The sequence below is a fragment of the Hyperolius riggenbachi genome, chromosome 2 (genome assembly GCF_040937935.1).
Source record: "Hyperolius riggenbachi isolate aHypRig1 chromosome 2, aHypRig1.pri, whole genome shotgun sequence".
Classification (NCBI taxonomy): domain Eukaryota; kingdom Metazoa; phylum Chordata; class Amphibia; order Anura; family Hyperoliidae; genus Hyperolius; species Hyperolius riggenbachi.
This window is the reverse complement of record NC_090647.1, coordinates 321,248,943-321,263,186: the sequence shown is the minus strand read 5'-3', so window position 1 is coordinate 321,263,186 and position 14,244 is coordinate 321,248,943. Positions and strand designations below refer to the sequence as shown.

At 42.4% G+C, this 14,244-nt stretch overlaps 1 protein-coding gene across 8 annotated transcripts in view; it reads left to right on the top strand.

The window, feature by feature from the left end:
- LOC137546581 (KN motif and ankyrin repeat domain-containing protein 1-like) overlaps positions 1-13,047 on the top strand; it is an 89,053-nt gene extending 76,006 nt beyond the window's left edge. For all 8 annotated transcript variants that reach the window (XM_068269227.1, XM_068269224.1, XM_068269219.1 and 5 more), the window contains 3 exons: positions 919-984; positions 3,730-5,631; positions 10,262-13,047. In XM_068269227.1, the coding sequence (XP_068125328.1) occupies positions 948-984; positions 3,730-5,631; positions 10,262-10,293 (1,971 nt within the window). In that variant the 5' untranslated portion in view covers positions 919-947 and the 3' untranslated portion in view covers positions 10,294-13,047. The remainder of the gene's footprint in view (positions 1-918; positions 985-3,729; positions 5,632-10,261) is intronic.
- The last annotated feature ends 1,197 nt before the right edge of the window (positions 13,048-14,244 follow it).

Here is a 14,244-nt window from a genome sequence, read left to right as displayed (position 1 = left end):
TGCAGTCACTGCTATGTATCCCCTTTTCTTATTTCTTTCTGCTTCATACACAATTAGGAATGACAGCTGAATGAATTGTGCGCCTCCTCCTACACTGCGCCCTGAGGCTGGAGCCTCTCCAGCCTATGCCTCGGCCCGGCCCTGCAGTGGTCACATCGCATAGATTATTGCAGTGTGACTTTCTGAAATGCCTGCATAAAGTTGCATTGCAATGCGCCACTGCGAATGAGGCCTTAAAAAGAACCCGAACTTCAAATAAAAAGTCAAAATAACCATACACAGGTCATACTTACCTCCTGTGTAGTCTAGTCCTCAATCCCTTTCTCCTCTCCTGCGTCCTATTTTTTCACTGTGATCAATGGAATTTTCCGTCCTCCACTTTAAGAATGGCCATTACCCCCTAACAGCTGCCTGGTCAGCACACTGTTAAACTGTAATATCACCCACTTGAGCCATAGGGAAACATGGACATTACCTTGCACATTCAGTTGTAACTGACAGTTGCTGATATATAATTGACAGCTACTGGTATATTTCAGTTCTGACAAAATATTCTCAGAACTGAAAGGGATCACTGTAACAAGAAAATGGTGAGCTTCTGAGAGGAACTGACGGCGAGGTAAGTATGTAATGTTCATTTACAGCTACATCATGTGTTTATTTTAAATAATTTTACTGGCTTCAGGTTCCCTTTAAGGTTCATATTGTAGTAGACATCATCTCAGGCATTGTTATTAACAGTAGAAAGATAGAGCATTTCTAAATTTGCTTTGATGGGTCTCCGATAATTAGAAATATTTTTCTCTTTGTAATAGTGAAATGAAAAAAATGGTTACTTTTGTACAGTATATATAATATGTGTGTATGCTTTTTCTGTGTACCTACTGTGGATATAATATGTGTATTTTTTTTTTACAGAAACTAAGTGCTAGGACCTTCATGTCAAGATGACACAGCCTATGAATCCAAGTAACAACCCTCCAGGTGATGCATGGATTCCATGGTTTCTTCAGTAATGTCTAATATGTAGCGTTCCTTCTACAATGAATAATATAATAATCCAAAAAAATATATCAGCGCTCAAGTACAAATCACAATCTGAACAGCAGCTAAAATTCCAGCAATTCCAGCAATGCTTTATAAACTTCAATCAAATACTTCAGCGCTGTTCTTTAGTGAAAACCTTCCACCATCACCAATGAATTCAAAGATCACGCTTACCAGAGGGGCATAGACCTTAATTACAGGGTCTATGTGTCGTTTAAATGGGCCAGCAGCTGGTCTCTCTCCTGCTTGGCCTCCCCCACATTAGCAAGCAATGTGTCCGTCTCCACACAGCAGATTCCAGCAGTTCAAACCAAGTTAAACAAATATATAATAAAACAGTTCTAAGCGTATCTCTTTTATATGGCAATGATTTAATATTCATAAAATCCAGAAAAATGAACAAATACATATGGGCCCTTTTTACAGGGACCCAAATGAATAAACATTGTTTCAATAAGATGCAGAGTACCGTCCAACCCAGCAGCAAAGAACGCCATGCTAGACCGGTTTCACTACGTCCAGTTTCCTGGAGGGGGGCATGGCGGAGTGGGATACATGCCAAAAGTCCCGGGGAAAAATCTGGATTGGACGCGAAGCAGCGTTTTAAGGGCAGAAATCACATTGAATGCTAAATTGCAGGACTAAAGCGCTTTAAAACATCTTGCATGTGTATACATCAATCATGGAGTGTAATTAGAGTTCTGCTTCATACTGACAAACCAAACTCACTGTGTAACGCACAGCAAACAGCTGTTTGCGTAGTGACGGCCGTGCTGGACTGGTGCGCACCATGGCGAGAGTGCAGGCCATGGCGGTTTTCAAGCCCATATGGTCGGGCTGAGGTAGCTGAATCACAGAACAACAGTGACTGAGTGTCCAGCTGATCGAATTTGGTCTGTCCACAATGAAGCAACGACTGTATTATCTTCTTGTATGTAGGTAGGCATAGGTAGGTGCCTCAGTATAGGTAGGTAGGCATAGGTAGGTGTCCCCATATAGGTAAGTAGGTGCCCCAGTAGTTAGTAAGGCATAGGTAGAGGTCCCAGTATAGGTAGGTAGGCATAGGTAGGTGTCCCAGTATAGGTAGATAGGCATAGGTAGGTGCCCCAGTAGTTAGCTAGGCATAGGTAGGAGTCCCAGTTTAGGTAGGTAGGCATAGGTAGGTGTCTAGGTAGGTGTCCCAGTATTTAGCTAGGCACAGGTAGGAGTCCCAGTATAGGTAGATAGGCATAGGTAGGTGCCCTAGTAGTTAGCTAGGCATAGGTAGGAGTCCCAGTATAGGTAGGTAGCCATAGGTAGGTGTCCCAGTATAGGTAGATAGGCATAGGTAGGTGCCCAAGTAGTTAGCTAGGCATAGGTAGGAGTCCCAGTATAGGTAGGTAGGCATAGGTAGGTGTGCCAGTATAGGTAGATAGGCATAGGTAGATGCCCTAGTAGTTAGCTAGGCATAGGTAGGAGTCCCAGTATAGGTAGGTAGCCATAGGTAGGTGTCCCAGTATAGGTAGGTAGGCATAGGTAGGTGCCCCAGTAGTTAGCTAGGCATAGGTAGGAGACCCAGTATAGTTAGGTAGGCATAGGTAGGTGCCCTAGTATAGGTAGGTAGGTATAGGTAGGTGCCCTAGTATAGGTAGGTAGGCATAAGTAGGTGTCCCTGTATAGGTAAGTAGGTGCCCCAGTAGTTAGATAGGCATCGGTAGGTGTCCCAGTATAGATAGTTAGGCAGGGCCTGGCTGGCACAGTAATAGCAATTACCAAGGTCCAGCTGCAACAGATAGGGCTGTATAATGCAGTGTCAGTGGGCAACACAAAAAAAAACACATCAGGAGAACATTAGCTCTCAAAAGAGCTGTTGAGGGGTGCTATTTTAGCAATAACAATCAGCCAGGAGCAAGCTAACAAGCCTACAAGAGCCTAACTAATCTTTCCCTATAAGAGTCTGCCAGGAGCTGTCCCTTCACTAATTACTGCAGGTACACGAGTGAGCCAGCGCTGCCTGCCTTTTATAAAGGGGGGAAGTGGCTCCAGGAGAGAGTGTAGCCTAATTGGCTACAATGTGCCTGCTGACTGTGATGTAGAGGGTCAAAGTTGACCATAATGGTGCATTATGGGTGCGAACCAAACTTCCACAAAAGTTCACCTTCGCTGGCGAATGCAAACCACCGAAAGTTCGCCTGGAACTGTTCGCCGGCGAACCGTTCGGGCCATCTCTATGTAAAAGGAAATAAATATGGCAGCCTCTATACCCCATTCACTTCAGGGGCCATATGCAATTCAATTTTTCACCTGTGTTTTCTCCAAGGTGATATTTTTGCAACTTAAAATAAAATACCTTTTAAGCCACCAGCGAGCAAACAAATACTCAAACTATTTTTACAGTAATGTTTTACCTACTTTTTGGTACTTTTTTCCATTGCAAAGTGCTAAAAAGTTATTTTAAATTGAAGATTAAAAAGTATCTCCTAGGAGAAAACTCAGGTGAAATAGTGAATTGCATATGGGCCCATGTGTCCTTTAAAGACACAACTTAGACACCAAATACAAATCTAGCACATTAATTTAGTGCTTACCTAGTGAATCATTGTTGGAGTAATTTTTAAGGCCTTTATTATTGTATAATGTCTAACAGGGCTTGCTTAGTTTTAAGATACATATACAAATGTATAAATCTGTTTTCCTTCACAGATTTAGGATCTGGTTTCCTTTACTGGGACCATAATGAAAATGAGAATGCTTCCTATCGTGTGGAAACACCATATGGTTTTGAGCTGGATTTGGACTTCTTAAAATATGTCAATGACATCCAGAGTGGTCAAACTCTGAAGAAAATGTCTCTCAGCCGAAAATCAAGGGGACCACGGCGCTCTACATCATCTTTAAGAAGCTTTTCCAGCCAAACTGGGACCTGGGTTTCAACAGAGTCTTTAGATTTTAGTGAAGATGGCTCCACATCAGACTCAGTATTTCTCCCAAGAGACATTGTAGACAGTAGGTACTCTGGCACCAAGGAGGTTCTGGGCTTACGAAAGTCCAATCCAATTTCACCAACACCCTTATTTAAACTGCTCCCACCTCCACCACCAAAGTATCTTTTAAATGCTAGTGTTGATAAAACACTTGCTGAGACTAGAAAACGGCTTGAGCAGGAGCAGCTACATTTAGACTATGGAAAAAGCCAGTCTTCAAATCTTTCTAAGCTTAGTGTTGCCAGTAGAAGTTCGCCAAACTTGACCCAAGGGACATTATCAACAATGCAATACAACAAGAGTGGGGAAAGACGTCCAGTATTAAGTCCAACCTCCATAGGAGCTGTGAAAACCAGCCCTTTCAATTCTGGAATAAATACTCCATCTAATAATGTTTCTTCAGGTCATCTCCAGTATATTCGAGAACAGATGGCTGCCTCATTAAAGCAGCTGAAAGACCTTGAAGAGCAGGTGAAAGTTATTCCAGTCTTACAAAGGCAAATCTCTATTCTGGAAAGAGAGAAAAAACTGCTTCTTGGTGAAATGGGTAATCAAAATGCATCTGTCAGTTACACACTATCAAGTAATAATAATTCTTTTCTCCTCGAATCGGACTCTAAGAAAAAACTAGAGGCTATATCTGAACATGCAGTTAAATCAGAAGTTGGATTGTCTAAACCAAGTAAAATTGCAGAACTGAAAAGACTTACTGAAAAGCTGAGTGAAGCAGACAAGAAAACAAGTCTTGAAAACGTGTCAGTTGCTAAGGCATATGGTCGCTGTCCAGCAGTGAAGGAGAAGTCCAGAAAGTCTGTAGCAGTAGGAGAGAACAATAATATGGCAGATGGTGTGTTCTACTATAGGTCTCAACAAGATAAAAAAGATGTTGGTGTACAGTATACAACAGAAACAAAAGAAGCTGGTGTTTGGGTAATGGAATCCTTACTGGGACTCACATGTGAAGCTGAAAAGGAGATACAGCTTCTGGAACACACAATAGAACACCAAAGGGTGGTTATCAAGATGCTTGAAAATCATCTCAAGGCCGCGTCTGATGAAATGGAAGAGTTGAGGGTAGCAGTTGCCACTAGAACGGTTATAAATGTGCAGCCAAATTCAGTGCAAGCATCAACTGAAGCCAATGCTGCAGATGTTAGCAGACCACCAGAGGAATACTTACACATGGTAGATACGAGAGGCCTTTCTGCTTCCGAAATGTCTTTTAATGGTATCAATAGTGACACTTGGGCATACAAAGCTGAATCGTTTCCAGCTGTAAGAAGAGAGAGTAAGAACACAAACAAATGGACAGATTATGAGAAGCAGCTAACCCCTAACAACAGTTTATTTGAAACATTACATTTCCCAAGGAATATGCTAAATGTTTTGGGCAGAGATGAAGTAGATGCTGCTAATAACATCAATAAGTGTGACACTGTAAATAAAGTCATGGATTTTGGAGAATGTGTTTCACTTTCCACAGAAGCAAATGACAAACCGTTACGAAATCTACAGAGCTCAGTTGAAATGGTAGCATATAATGATGATGATGAAGATGATGATGATGATGATGAAGATGATACAGTTGGAAGCAGGACCTTAAAAACTTTAGATGAAGTCAGTAAGTAATTTAATTACTTAAGTCATGTAATCTCAGCTGTTGAGATATCCACAAGGTTTACCTAACAGTTCTACTACTAATCAAATACTGGGCCATATATACGTGTATAACCAGGGGTCTAGTCCTGGGAAAAGAGGTGAGTGGACTCACCCGAAAACCCCCTTCGCCGCGCATAGGGCAGCGCGCCAAAAAATCTGTGTGGTCAAGCATATTGTGAGCGTGGACATGGGTGGGGCCAAATATACATGACCTTAACAGTGGTTGTAAAAGGTTGCCGGGGAAGTTTGAGCTCTGCTGTAGTGTATCCCCCAAAATTAGATGTAATCTGACAGCATTTCACCAAAAAGACACGTAATCTGGCAGAAGTTTCTCCAAAATACAGATAATATGGCAGTGGTTCCCCCAAAATAGACAATATGGCAGCAGCAGTTCCCCCAACATACACACAATCTGGAAGCAGTTCCCCAAAATACGCGAAACCTGGCAGTGGATCATCCTGTGAGTTGAGTGATCCGGCTCATCACACTGAACCGAATCAGTTCAGTGGATGAGACAGGAACTGCAGCTGCACACTGTTCAGCTGCAGTTCCTGTCTCATCCACTGAACTGATTTGGTTCAGTGTGATGAGCCTGGATCACTCAACTCAAAGGAAAGAACCGGCTCAAATGAACCAGACATTACTACTTACCCAGCGCTTGGAACGAGATGGAGGTAAGTCCCAACTCCCGCCCGCTGCCAGCCGCCCGCAAATTCAAATTTTCTTTCTGGGGGGGGGAGAGTGTGGAAGGGGGAGCCCCAAGGTGTTCCCTGCTGTGCCCACCAATCTCTCTTCTCTGCGCTCTCTCTCCCTCCACACATGCTAGGGTGGACATCATCCACCCTCTGAAAAAAGCAGGTGGACGTCGTCCACCAGCGTCCACGCTCCACTCGACCCCTGTGTATAACCTTAGTATATGTTATATTCTCTCAGCGGTCAATTAGTGAACCTCTGACAGTCTCTCGGTCCTAGGAGAAAACAAGGTTGCCTCCTTAAAAAAGAAAGTAATTGCAAATATTCAGGTTGGAGTGAGTTCTGAGATGCCTCCCAGTGCATCACAGCTGAATATGCAAATCATCCTTTGTTGTCCCTGTAAGCTAAACACACCTCCACATTCACTGGCGTGCAATGAAGCGTCGGCTTGTTAAATATACAGAGCCACAATAATCCAACATGCGTACAGACTTTTTCAGACTGGTTGGTGTCAGTCATCAGTGCATGGCATGGATTAATATGGCTTTATGGGATAGGACTTAAAACACCCAGAGTTACAGAGTACCCAGAAAGCTCAGGTGAACCAGAACTCCTAGGAGTGTGTAAGGGGGCTTCAATGAACCAAAAAGCCCTGCTACAAGAGAAAAGAAAAATACAAGATGATTGTTTGCTAAAGCCTCATTCACATTATAAGCAATGATGTGCACATTTCGGCAACACCTATAATGTGCGATACAGAAGAACATCAGAAGTAAATGGACTGCACTGTGTGACGTTCTCACTTATGCACAGTGTAGCAGTGTGTTATGATACTGCGCTGCTGCACCCATTTGGTCAAACACAACACTGACCCATTCACTGTTGAGAATGGGATCAGCAGTGAAACAGACGAAAATGCAGATGGTGTGTGATCACATGTGTCATATTTCTGAATGCATGGCCATCTGCATTTCCTATTGTGGCCTAAGAGAAACAAAGAAAGTGTTCTACAATCAAACACTTCATACATGAAACCTATATGTATTTAAACAACTGCATAAATATTAAAATATTACCAGTCTTTATTCTGTAAGGATAGGTGGAGGTTAATGAGGACCTAAACCCAGGACTTCCTCTCTGCTCTAAATGAGAAGCAACAGCATAATAACCTTTACAGAAACAAAATGTATTTTCAGATCTCCTCAGAGGTGCTGCAGAACTTTTACTTCCTGGTTTGCTGCAAGCACATAAAGGGATAAACCTCCAGTGATTTATTACCAGTAGACTGTTATCTCTTAATACAATCAGGCTGAGTTTTTCTGTGTTTTACCTGTCTCCTATGCATAAGTTCAGGTCCACTTTGACCCTTTCAGGACCACCGTATGTAACTCCTACGCCGCACTTGTGGCTGCCCTAGGCTGATGCGGTCTCGGATTTATTCCACCCGCCGTTTCCGCTCCTGACGCGATCGTGCGCACCCAAGAGGGGAGGTTAAGCTGTCATATGACAGCTGACGTCTCCCCTCAGTGATCAGGGGCCATTGCGAGTGGCTCCTGATCACAATGATCGCCGGCGGATCATAGTGATCACTGTTAGTGATGCGGCTGTAGGGGGGAAAGAAGGGGATCCACTCACCTTCCTGCTGTTCCTCCGGCGATTGGCGCTTCCCTCCGCTCTGGCCGGCATCCCCACCCGCTCTGCCGTGTCGGGTCCTGGCTTGATGATGTCATCAAGCCTCGACCCAGAACTTAACGTCAGTACGAGCAGGGATGCCAGCCAGAGCAGAGGGCTCCACAGCTGCTAATTGCTGGACCCTGGGAGGTGAGTAAAGGCTGCAGGCTATACGGGGAACACCTGGCAACACAGGGGACAACATACCTACCCAGCCACACTGAGAATCCAGCTGCCTGACCCCACCAAACGCGCCCCCCATGCAAAATCGCTTGGTCCTTACCAGCTGCCTAACCCCCCACCCCCCCCGGGTTAGGCAGCCGGTCCCCAAAGGGTTAATTTTATTTTAGTTCCCATGATTTTGTCTACTTGTCCTTTACTTTCTTAGTTTAGTGTTGTTGGGACAATTCTGAAGAAAGCAATATAGAGTAAAATATCTTCCAGCCCACATCTACTTTTAGCTGGAGAGAGGACCTCTGACTCCTTGGCCCTTATTCAATTAACTTTTTTTTCACTAGTTTTCGTTAGTTTTCTCCTAAGAGATATTTTTTCATCTTCTGTTAAAAATAATGTTTCATCACTTTGCATTTGAAAAAGTACCAAAAAAATAGGGGGAAAGTACTCTCAATTTATTCTGAATATTTTCTTGCATGCTGGTGGATTAAAATGCTTTTTGTTGATAAGGTGTGAAAATGTGACCTGGAACAAAACCTAGGAGAAAAAAGTGAATTGGATTAGGCCCAAAGTGAATTGAACAAGGTCCCTACTCAGAAACATCTGGTCTCCTGGACAATCAATCAGTCTGGTCGATAACCTAGGAACTTAGAGCCTGCATGCAGCAATATTCACTCACATGATGCAGCTATCACATAAGCTTTGGGTCAGAGTAGAGGAAGGCATGGGTACTTGCTGAAGGGATTGAAGAAAGATATTGATGCTCTCTTCAACTTTGTCATTGTCATGCCAAAACTTTATTGGGGATTGGTTTATGTCAGATGGGGAGAACCTTTAACGAGGAAAGCTACAATGGAGCTCTAATGAGGGGTACAGAAATTATGGAGTGTTATTTAGACAGGAACTAATTACCAGGCTTAAAGAGAACTTGCACTGAGTAAAATTATTTAAAATAAACACATGAGGTATGAACCTTACATAGTTACCTTGCTATCAGTTCCTTTCAGAAGCTTACCATTTTCATCTTACAGTGATCCCTTCCAGTTCTGACAATATTTTGTCAGAACTGAAAGATAGCAGTTGCTGCCAGTTATATATCAGTTGCTGTCAGTTATAGCTGAGAGGAGAACTGATATGTCCATGTTTCCCTATGGCTCAAGTGGGCGATGTTACAGTTTAACAGTGTGCTGACCAGAAAGCTGTTATGGTGTAGTGGCCATTTTCAAAATGGAGGACAGAGAATTCCCTTGATCACAGTGGACAAAAAGGACGCAGGAGAGGAAAAATAGATTGAGGAGTAGACTACACAGGAGGTAAGTATGACTTGTGTATGGTTATTTTGACTTTTAATTTTCAGTTCAGGTTTTCTTTAAAACAGGAAACCAGAAGTTGGCACAATGGTCTCTTGCAACCACTTTACAAAAGATTACTAATGATATGCAGTGTAATTATTTAGAAATGCACAACAGTAACTTATATGAATCCTTTAGCTGCAAGAGTATCAATTAAAAAGAAACGAAAAGGGCTCATAACACAAAGGGCCTGATTCACAAAGCGGTGCTAACAGTTAGCACCGTGGTGAAAAGCCCTTTATCACGCCTAAACTCTGTTTAGGCATGATAAGTTTAGGTGTGATAAGTTTAGGTGTGATAAGTTTTTAGGTGTGATAAGTTTAAGCACCAACTGGGCTAGCACCGCAGTGCACAGCTGATCAAAAGTTTTGCGCTAGCAAAGTCTGGTGCACTTTGCATAGAGTTTAATGGCGCTGCTTTGCGTGCGGGACTTTGTGCGCAATCTAAACTTATCTAAACTTATCATGCCTAAACTTATCATGCCTAAACTGAGTTTAGGCATGATAAAAATGGTTATCACGCCTAAAGTCTTTAACTGGGTTATCACCGCTTTGTGAATCGAGCCCAATGCATGTGAAAGTGAATTTCTTTTCATGCTGCCTGGAATTCTTCTTTATCATATGCTTTCATAGATAGAGCATGTATTTAATTGCTTTTTCTCTTTATTGTTAGTTATAATTTGTCTCTTTTCTTTTCTTTTAGTCATGAGTTGTGCTCAAGTTCTTGCCAGCTAAGTGTCCGCTGCAACATTTGGGCTGCTCCAGTCAACAGTAGATGGGCTTGATCCTTGGTGGTTATAACCCTGCTGATGTTACTGATTTCTCAGAAACTACTTTCTAATTCATACTATGTTCCAAATTTTATTTGATTACTGTAAAAATGTGCTTATGTAGTATACTTTTATTTATTTGTGTTACTGGAATCTGAAAGTTTACTCTCTCTCCCTGCCAGATATACTGCTGCTTAAAGATAAACTTTACACAAAGAAAGTAGTAGGGAAACAAAAATAGATAGATCAAGAAATAATTGTTACTCAACGTGTAATTTGTTCATGTCGTTTGATCCAACCTACAAATCATCACCTTTACTGCTGGCAGGCATGACAAAATAGATAGTACCAGCTGCCATTATCTATAAACACACCCACTAACAGTGTGATAGACTAAAATGTTGTTTTCATATACATATATGCATAGAGAGAGATACTGCTTGCATAGCAGTTCGAAACAACTGTTATTTCCCACAATGCAACAAGGTTCACAGACAGGAAAATGTTAGGGCCATGGCCCAGACAACACCGTGGGAGGGGTTTCACCACAATATCAGCCATACAGATGTCACTAATAATCTATTCAAGAAAAGGTCAAGATTTCTTGTGAGAAAAGGCTACTGATTACTAGGATGAAGTTCAATCCAGAGATAATGTTCCTCTTTAAAGAGCTATGTCAGTAAATGAGATTTGTATACTTACTTATAAACTGGACAGTCTTGTGCCGCTAAAACCCTACAATAACTTATAAAAAGTGTTTTATTTCCTCCTTATAGCTTCTTGATTTAGCAGTGCAAATGACTTTTCAATCAAATAAAGTTGTTCCATTTTAGCCTGTTTGGTGCTCATATAGATATGATTGATGGCACTGACCTTTTTGTAACTCAGTCTAGTTTCTCCTAGGAGATGAGCTTTCTCCTAGGAGATAATTTTCATTTTCTTTTTAAAATAACTTTTAACAATTTTACAAGTTTTTCCAAAGTTACTTTAAACAGAAGATGAAAATATTTTTCGGAATATAAGACACAGTTTTTCTTCCCCAAATCTAGAGAGCGTGCGCCTATATTCTGAAAATATGGTGTTGTGGCCTCTGGAATATACTTACTAGTTCCTGCCACCATGCTCCTCTTGTCCTCCATCTCTCTCTGGTCATCCGAGGACTCATTCAGGATGAAGCATTTCAGGATCCCAGCTGCCACGCTCTTCTTTACCACAGTCTCCGTCTGTAGACTGCAGCCTTCTGCTGTACACGCGTTGCCATCCTCCCTGGTTACAGCATCTTCCTCGGCACTTCCTGGTTACAGTTCCTCTACTGTGTGACCTGCGGTGTGCCAGGGTCACCCATGATGTCGGGCACACATGGGGTGAATTGCACACAGCAGTGTGGAAGTAGAAATGAAAATGACTAGGTCGCTGTCAGCTCCTCTGAGATTCAAGTGGCTATGTACATTAAATAACTCTGATAACTGTCCTAGGCAATTGACCAGATGTACCGTAAACACATCTAGGCTTAACCACTTGAGGACCGCAGTGTTAAAACCCCCTAAAGACCAGGCCATGTTTTGATAAATTGGCCACTGCAGCTTTAAGGCCAAGCTGCAGGGCCGCACAACACAGCACACAAGTGATCCCCCCCCCCTTTTCTCCCCACCAACAGAGCTCTCTGTTGGTGGGGTCTTATCGCCCCCCAGGTGTTTGTTTTTTAAAAAATAAATAGTTATTTCTTTATTTTAACAATATTTTGTACAATTTTTTTCTTTATCTGATCAACCCCCCTCCCTCCCTCTCCCCACCAGCCAATCAGCATGATCGGCTGTCATAGGCTTCAGCCTATTACAACCGATCACCTCCATAGCAACAGAGGGGACAGCCGTGTCACACGATCGCAGCGCTTTACCAAGTAAAAAGACGTAAGTTTCGCCGTCTAACAGTCTCCCGAGCGGTGATCGCCGCTCGGAGACTGAAGGCGGGTGAAGCTCTGCCCCCCCCAAGCAGGAGATGCGCACGCAGCCTGCCCCAGGACTTGACGCCAATTGGCGTTAGGCGGTCCTGGGGCTGCAGCCGTGGCCACGCCCATTGGCGTGGGGCGGTCTTGATGTAGTTAAAATAATATGCTTACTATTCTGCTGAAAGTGCCATTAACTAAAAATTGAAAGGGAGAGTGCAGCTTTTATCTTTTGGCAAACATTGGTATTGTGGACTAATACAAGAGTGCTAAAGGAATGCATTTTATAAATTTGTTTTAACACTGACAATAAAACATGTAATTGGAAACATATAAAATGTTACTTATGAATGTTTAAGTTTATCCTTTTAATTTTTACCTACACTTCCACCTTGTACCATTTAGTGAGAAGAGTGTCACAAAACGGTGCAAACCGTTAGCACGGCTTTTTGTGCGTTGTAGCGTTTTTGTGCGAAAAAGCGTTTTTTATGCGAAAAACTATTTTTGCGTGCAAAAATCCGCATTAACGTTCGTGGTCGTTAATGCGCAAAAAATTCTGGTTAACAGGCGAACGTGAATTTTTTCGCGCGAAAACATTATCTTGCGAAATTTCGCACAAAGCACTTTTCACAGTGTGCTAACAGTTAGCACCGTTTTGTGAATCGAGCCCAATGTACCTTTACTAAGCTTGCAAGTCAAAATTAAAAAAAAACTACTTTTCTACTAAAAAATAAATACAACATAAACAAAAATAATAAATAACTATCCATCTAACTGGTTTTATAAAGTCCAATGATTATATACATAAAAGATATAGACCAATATACAGTAAAGCTGGCCATACACTAGGCCGATTACCCGCCGATCGACAGCAGATTCGATCACTGGGATCGAATCTGCTGTCTCATCGTTCACGTTAAACTCTAAATTTCGATCTATATTCGTCCCGAAATAGATCGGTCCCGTCGATCGTTCCATGCGGGAAATTACCGTCGATCGCCCGCGGGTAGGGAACGCATCGCTAGCGGCGTTCGGTCGACGCAGGTATACATTACCTGAAGCTGGCTCCCGGCATCTTCTCCGCATCACCTCCTGGCTCCCGGCTGGCATCTTCTCCGCATCACCTTCCGCATCACGGCATCCGTGTATAACTTCCTGTGTCACTGCAGTGACAGCGGAAGTACAAATAGAGGGCGCTCTATTTGAACTTCCGCTGTCACCGGAATGACAGAAAGTTATACGCGGATGTCGTGATGCGGAGAAGATGCCCGGGACAAGGCTTTAGGTAATGTATGCAGGGGGGGGGGGGGACACACGCAAAAGCGGCAGCTCAGCAGATGGTGGATCGGTTTCAGGTTGAAATCGATTCACAATCTGTTTGCAGTAAAGGCAGCCATACGATCCCTCTCTGATCAGATTTGATCAGAGAGGGATCTATCTGTTGGTCGAATCTGATGGCAAATCGACCAGTGTATGGCTACCTTAAGTGGTAGCGTATTTAAAATTAAGTGCACTTAAAGCGGAATATAACCCTGCATTTCAACTTTGCTCTAAAATATTATTTACAGCATATTATATGCAAAAAGCATTTTTTTTTACTAGACCAGCATTGGAAGGGTTAAACACAGAGGTTTAAAGTTCCGTGGAGAGATATGCAGAAGTTCAGATAGATACATTCTATTTAGTTGAATGTATCTATTGATAAATGTTACACACTCTTTGGCTGTCCTCCAAGCTCCTTCTCAGTGAGAGAGAGTGAGTCACATTCAACACTTAGATACATTTATGTAAACAAAATGTATCTATTTCAGCTTCAGATGCGTCTGCAGAAATCTTCAGGAACTTTAAAGCCCTGTGTAACCCTTCCAATGCTGGTCTAGTAAAAAAAAAAATGCTAATTGCATATAATATACTGTAAATAATGTTTTAGAGCAAAGTTGAAATGCAGGGTTATATTCCGCTTTAAGATAT